Genomic DNA, 13169 nt, shown 5'->3' with positions numbered 1-13169 from the left:
CCTTCCTCCAAAACTCCCCTTCTACAGCATGTTGCCTGGAAACCCTCTACTTCTTCCCCTTTCACATTTAATTACTGCAAATTGCTGAAAACTTTATCTAAACTCCTATCAGACAGACAAATCACTGTTTGATTAGGGCAGGTAAATGGACCTAAGTAATTCCAATAGTTGATCTCTGCTTGCTTTGGGTTTTTGGAGGGTTTTTTTCCCTTGCTGTTGGGATTCAACCCAACATTTCCCAAGCTGAGTAACAGGAATCTGGGCTAATTCAGGAAGGCTCTTGCTCTCTGATTTTGTATATGACTAGAAGATAAGAAAGAAGGTAGACAGAGATTAGCATAAGAGACTGCTTAAATGAATATGAAAGGGTACTCTCACATCTAGGCAAATGGATGGCAGCTAAACAGATGGTGGTTGTTCACTAGCCCCTGTGAAATGGTGCTAGTGGTGGGGTTATCCTTGCAGATGGGTGTCCCCGTTACAGCTTGACTTCCCTTCTGGAAGCCTCCATAGAAAGGCGGTGCAGTGCAACGCATATGGGGAAGGATTTACTCTTTGCCCCCAGCCTCTGTCTTTGCAGGCTGGAGGTGGGGATGACGCATGGCGTGTGGAGAGAGCCGGAGGGCAATTACCCGTCATCTTGGTGCCATGCTAATTCGGTGGTTAAATAAGAGGGTGTCGCACGGCAGTGGTGTCGGTGCTGGCATGGCTCCCTGACACCGAGGTTGCACCCACACAGGTGTGGCTTCACGGCACTCCGGTTCCCAGAGCAGAAGCTGCGGCCCTGTGCCCATTTCCTACGTGGAACAGGAGACGCGCGGGTGCCTCCCAGTGCAAAGATCCACCCCACCGAGATGGGAACACCTGTGACAGGAAGAGCAAAACGAGAGGTGTACCTGAAAACCTCACTTCCCACCTACTCACACAAGGGAGTCAAAGGAGAAGATGAAAGCAGACGGGGGCTGAGCCCCAGAGTTTGATTTTGGTTCTCTTTTATGAAAGAGTTTTCATCAAAGGCCATGAGACGCAATCTGGGCATCATTTGCAGGCTGCCTCCCAAGGAAGGAGCTGGGGGTCTCCAGGACCATCTCAGGTTGGAGAACAGGCTGCTTCATGAAGCTGCTGGGAATAATTCACTCTGTCATGACTGTAGTCTCCAATACACAGTGCCAAGACAAAGCAGAAAGACTAAATCACCCAGACGACTTCTAGCAAGAATAGTCCCCCCCAGGTCAAGAATGCAGGCAAACCTGACCCGAGGGCTAGCTGCCCTCGGGGCTTGCTTTTATTATTATTTTTTTCCCTCTGACAAACACCTGGCTGCTGATTCTGCCACTACCCAGTTTTCATTGCCTCTGCAAAAAGCAACGAGTTAGAGAGGCACCAAAGAGTTAATCCACGCTGGAGACAAGGCACTGAGCCCGCACACAGGAGTCAGGCTTTTCTCCCCTGCTTGTGAGAATCCCTGCTCCCATCTAGTTTTGCACACTTGCAGCTATCACAGTTAACAGGTTGTTTGTCTTTCAGTGGATCGGAGGGAGTCTGTGTAAACCTCCATGCAACTGACTTTAATTACCTGCCAAACCTGCACCAGGGCATAAGCCCACATATTGTATGTGACATTACCAGTAGAGCAAGTACTGGAATGCAGGGGCTAGAATAATTTGACAGCTAACATAAAGCACCATGATTTATATTTTGGTTATATTGAGATTTTTTCCCCCCCCTCTTTGAGCACTCATGTAAATATTTACTTGGATTCTAGGACCTTGCTTAACCCTCACAGTGCCACGTTTTATCTTCTTCCTTTTTTCTTTTTTTCTGGTATTTTTGTTTTTCAGCAGCTACTCCAGAAATGCCTTTCATTCTAAAACACAGAAGATTTAAAGCAAAAATAACTTCACCTTTAAACTGTTTCATCTGTAAACAATGTGATCCAGTAATCTTGAGATATTTATTGTAGTGTTCAATTGAAAACAGCTTATGGAGAAGGGCTTCTTTTAAAAGATACAAGATTTATTTAATAGAAACATTGGGTTTAGATTCTGGAGCAGAGACCAGCTGATACCTGTGTTATGTTTTAAATTTTATCCAAGCTATTCCATTAATTATTGATCGGAGTAACATGACTATAAAATCTGTTTATTTCAAATTTAAACTTACCTGCTGTTTAATGTTACCAGGAAAGGGTCCTTTTCTTTTGTGTCACCTCACGGTTTAAGTCTGCACGCAGTAGCACAGAAATCACTACATGAGAGATATCTGGTAATACTGCAAATCAGAAAGCCATAGACATTTTTTTATTATTGTTGTTATTAACCATGATTCCTGTCTGTCTGTCGGACTTATGTATAAGTCACTTTATTACATAGACCCAGAGGCTTATAGGTGTTTGCTTAATACCCTGCTCTTTTGGGTGCCTGACTTGAGGTAAGTGAGGACCTGGAAATACCCTGCCAAAACCATTTTCTATTAACGTTCTTGCTCCCCGTTTTATCAATCTGTGGAGCAGGTTAACCTGTCACTCTACAAAACCAGTGCTGGACCTAATGAATTTGTGCTCTTCCAATCCTTGAGATCAGCACATGCTCCTGCAGACCAGTGTAGCGTTGCCAGTGCAATACCCAGAATAAAATGCTTGATGCATGGGTCAAGGCTGACATAAAAATAAGTATGGCCTGTGTCAAAAGGAGTTTAGCAGTCCTCCCTTTCTGGTGTCCTGAATGCACTGTGTGTTTATCAGCCTCAGCAACCACACGGGATGGCTCAGTGCTAGAGTGGATAGTAGCACTGCAATAGCACTAACACGACATGTGGTGCTGGATGTCATCGGAGAATAAGTAAGATGGGAGCCAGACCGAGGATAAATGTAAAAGCTTTCCTTCAGGATCACATGAGCAGAGATTTCAGACTCAAAACCCTTTTGCCTATAATTGTTGGCCACCTTAAATAGGGGGGAAATGCAGATCCAGAGAGCTGTAAGGGCCAGTGCTAGCTCAGAGATCTGTTTATAATTATATGTTCCCTTTCTCGTGTTTGTAAAGGCTTTAGGTAGTAACTGCACCATAGCATAAGAGCAAGGAAGAAGCAGTCAGCAGAAGTCCAAGGTGCAGGTTTATTGCCCTCTGTAATTTCTTTTCTGAATAGGCCCCCTGAACCAGCAGGAAAGTTTCTGCTCCATTCAACAGTAAATAAGACAGGATCCATAAAAACACAGGATTACAGGGGCTTGTGCTGCCTTCCCCCCCTCACCATGCCCTGGCGATCGGTGATCTTGCCCTGTGCTTCCCGCTGCGGCGACAGGAGGGGAGGCAGCACGGCCCAGAGGGACTTGTCTGACTGAGCTCTGCCATCAGCCTGCGGCTCACCTTGGCCAGGTCACCGCACCCCACAGTGCCTCGGTTTCCCCAGCTGTAAAAGGTCAGTGGCCTCCTTTAATAAATTGCCCGAAGTTCTACTGCAGAAAGAGTAAGTATTGTTTATTTTTATGAATGCAGATTTCAGGTGCTTGGCACTGAGTTCTTGCCACGCTTATTTCAGAAAAAAAATCGTACTGAACACAATGCCCTTGTCGCTGAGTGTTTAATATCCTTTATAAAGCCAGGAGCACCTTTCTGGAAACAAATGAAGTCTCATTAGTGGGAAGTCGAGGCTAGAGCAGCATCAAATCTCTGCATTTTATCGGTGGGAGGTTGCAGGCTTCGATAGTCAAATACGGGCACAAACAACGCACATTTATTTGCAATACATATGCATTACTGCAATATGGAATGAAAACATCACGAGTTTAGAAATAATCCCATCTCTATATCTGTGTGGACATGTCCTAGTATCTCCTAGTATTGCCGTGAAAGCAAGAGTCTGCAGAGAGGGTACAGGGAACAAAATGGTGTATTAGATCTGCACGGTGACATTGTCAGCGGAGGAGTTTTCTCTGGTGTAAACCTTCGCCCACTGCCTCCAAAAACGAGGAAGAAGGGAGGGGAAATAAGTTTGAGATGTTTCTTTAAAGAAGGCACTAAACTTGGTAAAAGGACACAGCTTTCCTACCTTGCTCTCTGCCCCTCATGCCTCAGGATATCATAAATTTTTGATACCAATAAAACAGAATTTTTGATGAGCTGCTATTTTGCATTAAAGCAACTTTACATGCAAAGATTGCATAATAGGAAGTAAAATTGAATTTTGCCTCAGAACAAGTTCTTATTATTAATTTAAGTGTTTTTTATATATTTTAGCAGCAGCTTATCATTCTATATATTTAATTTCTTTCAAGTGAGAACACTTAGCATTGGTTTCCTTATCTAAACAAATCTTTTAAGAGAACACATGTATAAAGTGGAAATGCAGTGTTTTGAATCTGTGCCTTAAGACAAACAGTGAAACTTTAAAAGGGGAAATAAAACATGGCAGAGGACAACTATCTCTAAAACCTAATAGCAGCCTCTGTGGGACAGGAAAACATGTCGTTTTCTTTATGTGGAATTTTTTTTTTCCTCTTTACTGCAGTGTTTATTCTAACCATATTGTGACAAACCTGTAAATACAATAAGCTCCCTTTGGAGCAATTCTGTTTAAGGCAAAGGATTTGCAGTACCTAAGATCTCAAGTACACCACAACCCATTTTCTAACACTTCCACACACCATGATGCACAGGACCAGCTCACAGATATAAATTGTCTCTTCCCTGTCCTGGATGCAATAGCAAGAAAATGTTTTGCAGCACCTCATGCTGTGTTCAGAATTCACTACTGAAAGTCTCCATTTAAAAATAAAGAAAAGGCAGCACTTGAAAGCTTCCCCCCCTGCTCTTGTTCTCCTTCTTGCATGAAACAAAAGTCCAGTGTGGGATCCTATCAGACTGCTGCATGCTACATTACTGAACACGCTACGCAGGATTATGCAATAAGCTATTTAGAGTGTGTGTGTATGTGTGTGCGCACGTAACTTCAGGTTTGCTGTAACCTTAATGGAGTGAAACATAGTGATTAAAAAAAGGAAAAAAAAAAAAAGAAAAAAAGACACTGTAACTGAAACTTGTCCAGATAAGGACCAAAATAAGTCTTTCCCCCTCGATGGTGGGGAAGTACCCCTTCAATCCTGTGAGGAGGGGATCGAAACTTAAAATTTAAAAAAGAAAGAAGGGACACCCCCGGGAGCCGAAGCAGCGGCAGGGAAGGATGCTGGCAGGCGGCAGGCGCAGAGCTGGACCGCGCTGGGCGCCTGGCAGGGCCGCTCCGCGCCCGGCGGAATCCGGCGGGCTCCCCTGCCCCAGCCCCGGGGCACGGCCCCGCGGAGCCTGCGCGCCGGGCTGCGCGGCCGCGGAGCCAGAAGGGGCTCTCCCGAGCGCTGGAGATGTTTTATCTGTCCTCCCAGAAACCCGACACCCACAGCCCAGAAGAGCTTCCCTGACCTTGGTCTGTCAATCACCCACACCGACCAGGCTGCTACAGCCGGGTGGGCGCTGCGCCAGCCCGAAAGGGGAAAAAGGAGGAAAAAAAAAAAAAAAAACCAAAAAAAAACCCAAAAACAAAAACAAAACAAAACCTAAACCCTAAACCAGCTGGGAACAGTTATCTCGCAAGCCTTGGCTCATCCTCATAACACATCTCACCTGCCCACCCCAGAACGGAGCAACTCATCCGCCGGCCGGCAGCAGCGCTCAGCATCTCTGGAAAGTCTTAGAATGGTGTTTCTAGCTTTAGTTCGAAAAGTCTTTTTAGTCTTAGATTTCTCTGGTTTAGAATTAAAGACAATCGGTTTTGTACACTCTGCTGGAGGGGAGGAGGGAAGGGAATACTGAAAAGAGTCTATTAAACGGTTGGCAGAGATAGTCTGTAAGTTTTCTGTCAGTAAACGGGGGAGGGGGTGTTGCCAATCGTGTTTCCTGCCTGAGCGTCTCGTTTAATTGTGGGAGCAGCCGTAGCCGGCCGTCACCTCTGCCCCGGGGACGGGGGGGGGCAGATCTCGCTCCAGCTGTTAGCAATAGCTCTTGCAAAACTACGAGATCAAACAACATAATATGATTTTCGCTGAAGGGACTCGTCCTCCTGCGCTACGCGAGATCACGTAGACGAACCGTCGTCCGGCAGTCAAATTTAGCGGTGCAAACCCTGGGCTCTTCCTCGCCACCCCCCCACGCCCGGGGTGTGCGGGGCAGCCAGCCCGCCCCCGCCGTGCTGCTCCCGGGGGGCTCCGACCGGCGCATTTCTGGCTGCAAAGCCCCCCCATGCTTCTGCTCCCAGCACAGCCCGGAGCCCCTGACCCCCTGCTCTGGCCGGGGGTGCACGGTCCCGGCCCCGGCCCCGTCTCGTTGGCACCCCGACCCCATCCTCCCCGAGGCTGCAGGGAGCGGATCGGGGTGGGGACCGCTCCCTGGCCACGCCGGTGCTTTTTGGGAGGCTGTTTGCAGCATCTTCGCTCCGGAGAGCCTCAAGGGCGATTTGACTGATCGCCTGGGCGGTTTCCGGAGCGGGAGGTGGTCAGCGCTCGGCCCCTCCGAGCCGTGTCGTTCGTGGGCACTGCGAGGCAGCAGCTGCAGACTCCCGGCCTCCTCCGAGCCCCGGGGGAGGACAGGCTGCCCGGGGGCTGCTGCACCTCCGGGGCGCGGAGAGGGCCCCCAGCCCCCGGCCGGGCTACACGTGGGGAGAAGGGGCTGAAAGGACGGGCAGAGGACGCGCACTCAAGAAGAGGGGTTTGGGGAGGGAAGATGCTTTCTCCCCCGCAGTCGACACGCAACTTCTCCGCAGCGCTCCGCGTGGAAAGCAGGGAGCCCCGGGAGAGCGGCCCCGAGCTGACCCGCACAGCCCCCCGCTCCCGGGGAGCACCCCGCGGGCAGGCCGGCCCGGGGAGGAGAAAAGGGGGGGGTCTCCTTTTCCCTTTCGCTTCGAGAAACCGCTCTCCCCATCGTGCCCCCGACTCCTGTGTCAACACCCTTTCTGAATCAGCGATGAACGGCGAGGGCTCAAAGTTGATACGCGGGGATGGCAATAGGCGGGCGAAGCCGGGAGGGGGTCACCCTTCGCTGATGGGGCTCCCCCCGGGGGGCGGGAAGCGGGGGGGAGCGGCAGCGGGGGTGGGGGGGTGCCGGCAGGCCTTGCCCTCCCCGACCCCCGCCGGGCCGCCTGTCCCCGGTGCCGCCGCCGGGGCAGAGCCCTGCTCGGCCGCAGGCCGGGCCGAGCACAAGTGCGGGTGGGTGTTCGCCCCCCTCGGTATGTCGGAGTCCCCCCCCGGAGCCGGTCAGGGGAAAGCAGCCCGACCCCCGGCCGGGAGGGCAGCCCCGCAGTCCCGCTCCGCTGCGTCCCGCCGGGCCGGGCTCAGCCGGCCTCGTCCCTCCCAGCGCCGGCGGGTCCCAGTCCCACTAGCCCGAGCCGTCGCCCGTGGGGGTGCTCGGTTGCCTTTATCTTTTCTTTTACATGGGCTAAATTAAACCTCAGGAATGGGACCGGGCGCTGCAAAGGCACCGGCCGCCGCAGCCGCCCTCGCCGTGCAGCGGGTCTGCCCCGCCGCTGACACAGTTCTGCGGTGGGAATCTGGAGGGCTTTTCTAAGGCCTGTTTTTCCTATTTTTTTGTTGTTGTTGTTGTTCAATTAGCCCTAGTGATTTATTCAATGCATGCATGAGGGGACATTAATATGCGGTGGCAGTTCCCACAAACAATATTCCTCTCAGGCTTTCTGCAGCCATAGCATTTACTGGCAAGGGGGGAGGCTATACAGGGAAAGCCAGGCTCTCTCATCCTTTTCCTCTGCAAACTCCTGTCCCCCCTTCTCAGGGCAGCAGGGTACGAGCTTGTTCTCCGGGCCTGACTCATGCAGCCGGGGGGCTGGGACGGGCAACAGCCCCTTCCCAGCTCCCCAGCCCAGTGGCTGGCCCAGCTGGCTCTGACAAGGCAGGGATGCGGCTGAGATTTAAGAGGGGATTTTGGTTTTAAGTCACTGTATTTGCTGCCTTTTTTTCCCCCACACCCCATCCTTAACCGGTTTGCTGTCCAAACGAGCATTATGCCGTCCCTGCAAAGACAGCTCGCTGCTGTTGGGAAGAGAAGCAAGGCAGAGAGAGGCTATTATTTTTGGTTGTGTGGTGCCTTGGATTTTGTTTTTGAGAGAGATTTAAAGTTCAACACGGTTTTCACACTTTGAGGGCAGCAGTGCGCAGCCACGCTGCGACCTGGCTCTGGGGCTCGCTCTCTTTCCCGCACCCGGGCGAGGAGCGGGGGCGATTTCTAACCTCCTCCGGCTGCAATTTAGGGAGCTGCGCGATTATCTGCCTTCAAAGCAGCTGATGGATGGTGGGGCCGCGAGGTGCTGAGCCCGGGGGGGTGGCGGGGGGGGAGATCTGTCCCCTTCGCCACACGCATCTAAAAAGTCTTCTAAACTGCCCGTTGAAAAAAAAAAAAAAAAAAAAAAAAAAGCCGGTATAAATAAAATGTGCAGATGGAGAGGAGGAAAGTGAATGGCCAGCCCGGATCCCAACGGAACCGGAGGAAAGGACAGACTTGTCCAAGTCCTCTCCTTTTCTAATTAAAAAAAAAAAAAAAGTGCCTGCACTTAGCGTTTCCCTTCTCACAGCCCGGGGGTGGCTCAGGCCGGAGGCTCCCGCTCCCCGCCGGGCTGCGGCCGGGCCCGGCGTGGGGCTCCCGCCGCTCCGCTGCTCCCGGCGGGTGGCCGCACGGCGGGGAGCGGAGGGGCTGGGAGCGGAGTGGGGGGAGATGCTCACCCCCTGCCACGGGCGAGACCTGGGCAAAGTGGAAGAGGGTGCAAGGCTGAGCGCTCCTACCCTGCGTGCAGCAGCGTTCCCGAGTGGGCAAAGCAGCTTCGCAATCCCCCGTGCAAACCCCAGCGCTGGGCGTCAGGAGAGGAGCTTGGCTGGACAGCAATGGGAGGGTAGATAAGGGTCCAAAAGTTTTCCTGTCTCTTTTTTTTTTTTTTTTTCGGAACACGAGACGTCAGAGAAGCAGGTCCCTCCAAGAAATGCCATTTCAATGATTTTAATAAGCAAAATAGGAAACAATTTTAATAACCAAAAACAGAAACCAGTCTGAATAAAACTACAATAGACCAGGTTTTTTAATATTTTTCATATCATAAGCAGGATTTGAAATTGATCCCTTCAGAACTTTACATGAAATAAAAACAATTTTTTTTCGCTGCTGCAATGTTTTGATTTCAACACAGTTGAATCAGTAAAAACCAAAGATCGTTTTCTGATGCATGACTAATATCCACAATATTTAAAACTGCAAGCACCATGCTGTTCATTACAATCTTGTTATTACTGTTAATTTATAAACTAATACAAACTTAAAATGCATCCGGCCAGCAGTGCCAGCTATCCTAAAAGGAAACTAAAAAATAAGTTTTCATTTTGGTATTTTTGTCAGTGCAACGTAAATCCTTTTACTGACCTGCAGGAGGAAAAAAAAAAAAGTAATAAAAACACCCATAAGACTCCAAACTACTACTACTATACAACTGCAAATAAATTTTGGCTAAAACTGTCACTCGCTGCATAGGGAAGCAGGGAAGCAGATTACAAATCATTGCAAAAGAATACACTTAAAAGTTGCAGTATGTTGTCTTAAAAAAAAGTTTTAGTTTTACATGCTTTTCCAGCCCACTCATCCGCTGCTGCCACTGAGAAACCTAACTTCAGTGGTGACACGGAGCCCTCGTAACAAGGAGGCTTTTTTTTTTTTTTTTTCCTTTATTTACCGAAAATCAAGGGGCAGTTGTTTCTTAAAAGGAACTGGTATCTCGTCCGTCCTTCGCTTCCTGAGTGTACAATCAGAAGGGAAACTATATGGCCAAGCCTAACCACTCCAGGCTGGGAATTGTCCTGAAGGAAAGAGCTTCACTGCCACTTTAAGGCATGGAGTAGGCTCTAGTGACCGATGAGAGTTTTTCCCTGTTAAGTTTAGGTTTGTCAATGCCATTCAGGCGTTTTTGCTTCTGCCCCAACAAACAAAAACCAAAATGAAAACTAAAAAAAAAAAAAAAAAAAAAATACAACTTAAAAGTGCACCAGATATACAAAGTTGTTTTTTTCTCTAATGCAAAATGCCCATAACTTTTTTTTTTCCTTACTTATCTCTTTAATACCAAACAAACCGTATAACCAGCCTGCTGAAATGTTATTTTGTTTTTGTGGGTTTTTTTTCTCCTGTGCGGTTTGAAGTAGCAGATATTTACAAGCTAACAACCATAAAAGAAAATAAGAGAGCAAAACCAACGAACAAAACTGCACAAGCAGTAAAAAGTTTGATAACTTGTGATGCTTTTCTTATCAATGAAACAAAACAACAACAGAAATCTATGATCGATGATCAACATGCTATAGTTAAACAAGAAAATGGTACAAAATAGAAATTATTACCATACATGTCCAGCATGCAGGATTAATATTTTTAATGCAGATTTTCGTATTTTTCTATATAATCAAGCAGGCAATAAAACTGATGAGTTTTTTTCTTTCTTTCTTTCATTCTTTCTTTCTTTCCTTTCTTAGATTGAATGTCCCATCTGAGTCCTGTGACTTATTTCTCAAAGCAGGCAATATATGAAGAGTTTGCATATATTGTCCTTTTTAGTTATTCTCTTTTCCAAGCAGGTAAATTGTGCATGAGATGGTGCTGTATATGTCCTCTCTTTTTCCAAGCAGGCAGTATGTTATAGATGGCTTGTTCATTGTCCTTTTTTATTATTATTCTCTTAAAGTCCATCTCGTTCTGCAAGCAAGCAATCTATAAAACGCTCCACTTGTCCTTTTCTCCTTTGCCTCTGCCTCTGTCCCTCTCTCTAACTCGCAAACGAAAGTCAAAAAGTTGCACTTTACCTCTCCCGTGCCCACCCCCAGCCTACTTTTCCCACAGCTACTCTAGAAGACTGGATGCTGCAAAAAAATCAAGTCTCTATTTTTCTCTCCTTCTTTCTCTCTAGTCAAGCAGACAGATGGATGGAGATGTCAGAGGAGGATGGGAGCGGGAGGGGAAGGTGACGGGGGTCAGGTTTGGGGGGTGGGGGTTTTCTGTTTGTTTTTTAATTATTTTTGTTAAGCACTCACATGAAGAACTCGGGGGAAGATGGGTTGTCACTGGTGGAGCCGGCCTCTCTGAAGCCATTGCTGGCAAGTTTCTCACACTTGAGCTTGTAGGCATCTCTCTCTCTGGCAAGCCGGGTCACTTCTTGCTTGAGCTGTTCCACCTGCTGAATGAGCTGGGTCTTTTCGTTCTCCAGGTGGTGTTTCTGCTGGACACGTTTATACCTGCAGGACTGGGCATAGCCCCTGTTCTTCAAGGTCCTCCTCTTCTGCTTGAGGCGGATCACCTCGTCTTTGGTGAAGCCTCGGAGGTGCCTGTTGAGCTCCCTCACGGACATGGAGACCAGCTGGTCATCCGAGAACCGGTCCTCCACGCTGCTGGAGGGGGGATGCTGCTGGTGCGAGTTCTGGAGCTGCTGGGAGGAGCTGGAGGAGGTGGAGGGAGTGGGAGAGGCCTGGTGGTGATGATGGTGGTGGTGGTGAGGGTGCCCGCTGCCGGCCAGGTCTTCGTGAGTGACTGCGGGGTACTGGTGGTGGTGTTGGTGATGGTGGTGATGGTGGTGGTGGTGGGCCCGGAAGCTCTCGAAGCCTTGCAGCTGCTGGGACACCTGGTGGGACCCAATGAGGGCTTCGACGGCGTCCTCCGGGGTGAGGTTCAGCGCCTCGGGGTTCATCTGCTGGTAGCTGTTGGCCATCCAGTACAGGTCCTCCAAGTGGGTCTTCTGCTCGGTGGGGCTGAAGCTGGGCGAGGAGGGCACGGAGCTGCAGGGGGTGCTGATGGGGGTGGAGGAGACGGAGCCGGCGGGCTGCAGGCGGGTGCAGTGCCTGCCCGAGCGGTCGTTCCTGCCCAGGGGCTCCTTCTTCACGTCGAACTTCATCAGGTCGAAGTCGTTGACGTACTCCATGGCCAGGGGGCTAGTGGGCAGCTCGGCTCCGATGCTGAGCTCTCCGGCCATCGCTGTCTTGCAGGCACCTCTCCCGGCGGAGGGGGCTGGAGACCTCACTCCAGCGCGCAGCCTGGCAGAGGGCTGGCCGCGCTCCCTTATTCCCAAGCAACTTTGGCTTTGCTTCCTCGCTTCCTTTCCTCCGCTCCCCCTCCACCGCCGCCTCCTTCTCCCGGCTTCTGGGGCTTCTTCAGTCCGAAGCAACAAAGCCAAGGACGAGCCGGCACCCGGGGCCGCCTGGATGTCTCCTGTCTTTTTGTATCGGCGTTTGCAACGCACCGCGGGCTGCAGCAGCTCCTGGCACTTAGGCACCCGGGCGCAAGGAGAAAGGAGCGGGAGCAGGAAGGGCAAAAGCCAAACAAAACAAAGATGCTGCCTTCGGGTCTGTGCAGGAAGAAGAAGAACGGTGCAAAACGTCTAGCCCGTGCCCCCGTCTGCGTTTTGTAAGTCCGGAGCCTTCTCCCCGCGGTAGCAGAGCACCGGAGCCTGCCGCAACTTTCCAGTCCGAGCAGGCGGCCGGGGGAGCGCACTGGCTATTTGGCGGCGGTGGCTGGGCTTTGCACGGGAGTTTTCGCCGGCGCTGGCAGCGCAGGGGAAGGGGAGGGAAGAGGGGGAGGAAGGAGGAGGAAAAAAAAAAAAAAAGGAGGAGAGGGGGGACGAGAAAAACCCAGGTCTCCGCTGTAGCTGCCGCCTCCAGCGCCCGTTGTGCAGCTGTGATTCGCAGCGCAGCCCCCCTTGGCTTCTTATACGGCCGTGCCCGCCGAGAGCGCGGCGGGGGCCGGGGCCGGCGGCGGCCGCGCCAATGGCAGCGCGGCGGCGGGGCCGGGCCCGGGCGGGCGGCGGGGGCGGCGGGGCCGGGCGGCGGCGGCGGCGGCGGCGGCGGCGACGGGGGCGGGGGCGGGGGCGGGCCGCGCCGTGACAGCTCCGCAGCGCCAGCTGAGCGGCCGCCGCTCCCAGCCCCGCTGCTCCGGGCGCTCCCCGCTTGCTCCCCCCTCCCGCACCGTCGCCTCCTCTTTTATTTATTTATTTACTTATTTCCAACCCCCCCCCCCCGCTCCTCCTTTTCGGCCTCTGCAATCCACAAAGGAGGAGGGCTCGGGGACATCCTGCCCGTCCCTTTGTTCTAAATATAACAAAGTCCCTTTTTGCCCGCTGCCGTCCCGTAGCAAATTTCAAGGCGGTCAGCT

At 51.1% G+C, this 13169-nt stretch overlaps 1 protein-coding gene across 1 annotated transcript; it reads right to left on the bottom strand.

The window, feature by feature from the left end:
• Positions 1-9045: 9045 nt before the first annotated feature.
• MAFB (MAF bZIP transcription factor B) lies at positions 9046-12698 on the bottom strand. Its single transcript, XM_069806943.1, has one exon. It carries the CDS (start codon positions 11992-11994, stop codon positions 11059-11061), a length of 936 nt encoding a protein of 311 aa, XP_069663044.1. The 5' UTR covers positions 11995-12698; the 3' UTR covers positions 9046-11058.
• Positions 12699-13169: the final 471 nt, after the last annotated feature.

Source organism: Haliaeetus albicilla, chromosome 2 (genome assembly GCF_947461875.1).
Source record: "Haliaeetus albicilla chromosome 2, bHalAlb1.1, whole genome shotgun sequence".
In the NCBI taxonomy this organism is placed as follows: domain Eukaryota; kingdom Metazoa; phylum Chordata; class Aves; order Accipitriformes; family Accipitridae; genus Haliaeetus; species Haliaeetus albicilla.
Note: the sequence above shows the minus strand (reverse complement) of the source record. Positions and strands in the feature narration are given on the sequence as shown.